The 1,334-nt window shown below is 31.7% G+C and overlaps 1 protein-coding gene across 1 annotated transcript in view; it reads left to right on the top strand.

The window, feature by feature from the left end:
• Nucleotides 1-1,334, top strand: part of LOC106470540 (dynein heavy chain, cytoplasmic-like) — an 83,678-nt gene that overhangs the window by 70,589 nt on the left and 11,755 nt on the right. The window contains exon 51 of the mRNA XM_022399145.1: nt 477-668. Coding sequence (XP_022254853.1) covers nt 477-668 — 192 coding nt within the window. The remainder of the gene's footprint in view (nt 1-476; nt 669-1,334) is intronic.

Here is a 1,334-nt window from a genome sequence, read left to right on the forward strand (position 1 = left end):
AATTGTTGGTTGAGATGTCGCAAAGGAAATATCTGCTGAAGCTTTTTCGCCAGACACTAATCATAGCAGAACCGTCTGGAAAATGATCTATAGGAAATAGTACAGCTTATAAAATGAGTCAGATCAACGTAGGCCGGTAAGGCAATCACTGATTGGGATGTCCTTAAGCCAATCAGGAAATGTCACAGACCTACTGAAGGATGTGTAAATTGTATAGGAATTCTTTTTGATGGCAAAGGACAGTTTTCATGATTACTTTCCTGTAAATCTAAACAAATATTATATTTATTTCCTACAGTATAGGGGCACCTGATTACTGTAAAACTGAGCAAACATTGTATTTATTTCCTACAGTGTAAGGCACCTGGTTTAATTTCCTGTAAAACTGAACAAACATTGTATTTATTTCTTACAGTGTAAGGCACCTGGTTCAATTTCCTGTAAAACTGAACAAACATTGTATTTATTTCCTACAGTACAGAGCACCTGATTACTTTCCTGTGATTGTCCCAGGGTTGTCTGTTCCTCCAAACCACAGAGATGCCATCGTTAATGCTTTTGTTTATGTTCACCAAACTCTACATCATGCTAATGCTCGTCTGGTCAAGAGAGGTGGACATACCTCTACAATCACACCACGTCACTACCTGGACTTCATCAATCACTATGTGAGTTCTGATTTAGTGTTTTGAGGGCATAAGTGCTGTGTTGAAATTATTTTAGTGTTAACCTGAAGATAATTTATTCATTTAGTAAGTTGTGGTATACAACAAGTTTGATATCTATAGTGTACTTGTTTTAATTATTTTAGTGTTAACCTGATAATAATTTATTCATTTATTAAGTTGTGGTATCCAACAAGTTTGGTATCTATAGTGTACTTGTTTTAATTATTTTAGTGTTAACCTGAAGATAATTTATTCATTTAGTAAGATATCAAACTTGTTGGATACCACAACTATAGTGTACATGTTTTAATTATTTTAGTGCTAACCTGAAGATAATTTATTCATTTAGTAAGTTGTGGTATACAACAAGTTTTATATCTATAGTGTACTTGTTTTAATTATTTTATTGTTAACCTGAAGATAATTTATTTATTTAGTAAGTTGTGGTATCCAATAAGTTTGGTATCTATAGTGTACTTGTTTTAATTATTTTAGTGTTAACCTGAAGATAATTTATTCATTTAGTAAGTTGTGGTATCCAACAAGTTTGATATCTATAGTGTACTTGTTTTAACTATTTTAGTGTTAACCTGAAGATAATTTATTCATTTAGTAAGTTGTGGTATCCAACAAGTTTGATATCTATAGTGTACTTGTTTTAACTAT

The sequence above is a fragment of the Limulus polyphemus genome, unplaced genomic scaffold (assembly GCF_000517525.1).
Source record: "Limulus polyphemus unplaced genomic scaffold, Limulus_polyphemus-2.1.2 Scaffold4073, whole genome shotgun sequence".
NCBI classification, from domain to species: domain Eukaryota; kingdom Metazoa; phylum Arthropoda; class Merostomata; order Xiphosura; family Limulidae; genus Limulus; species Limulus polyphemus.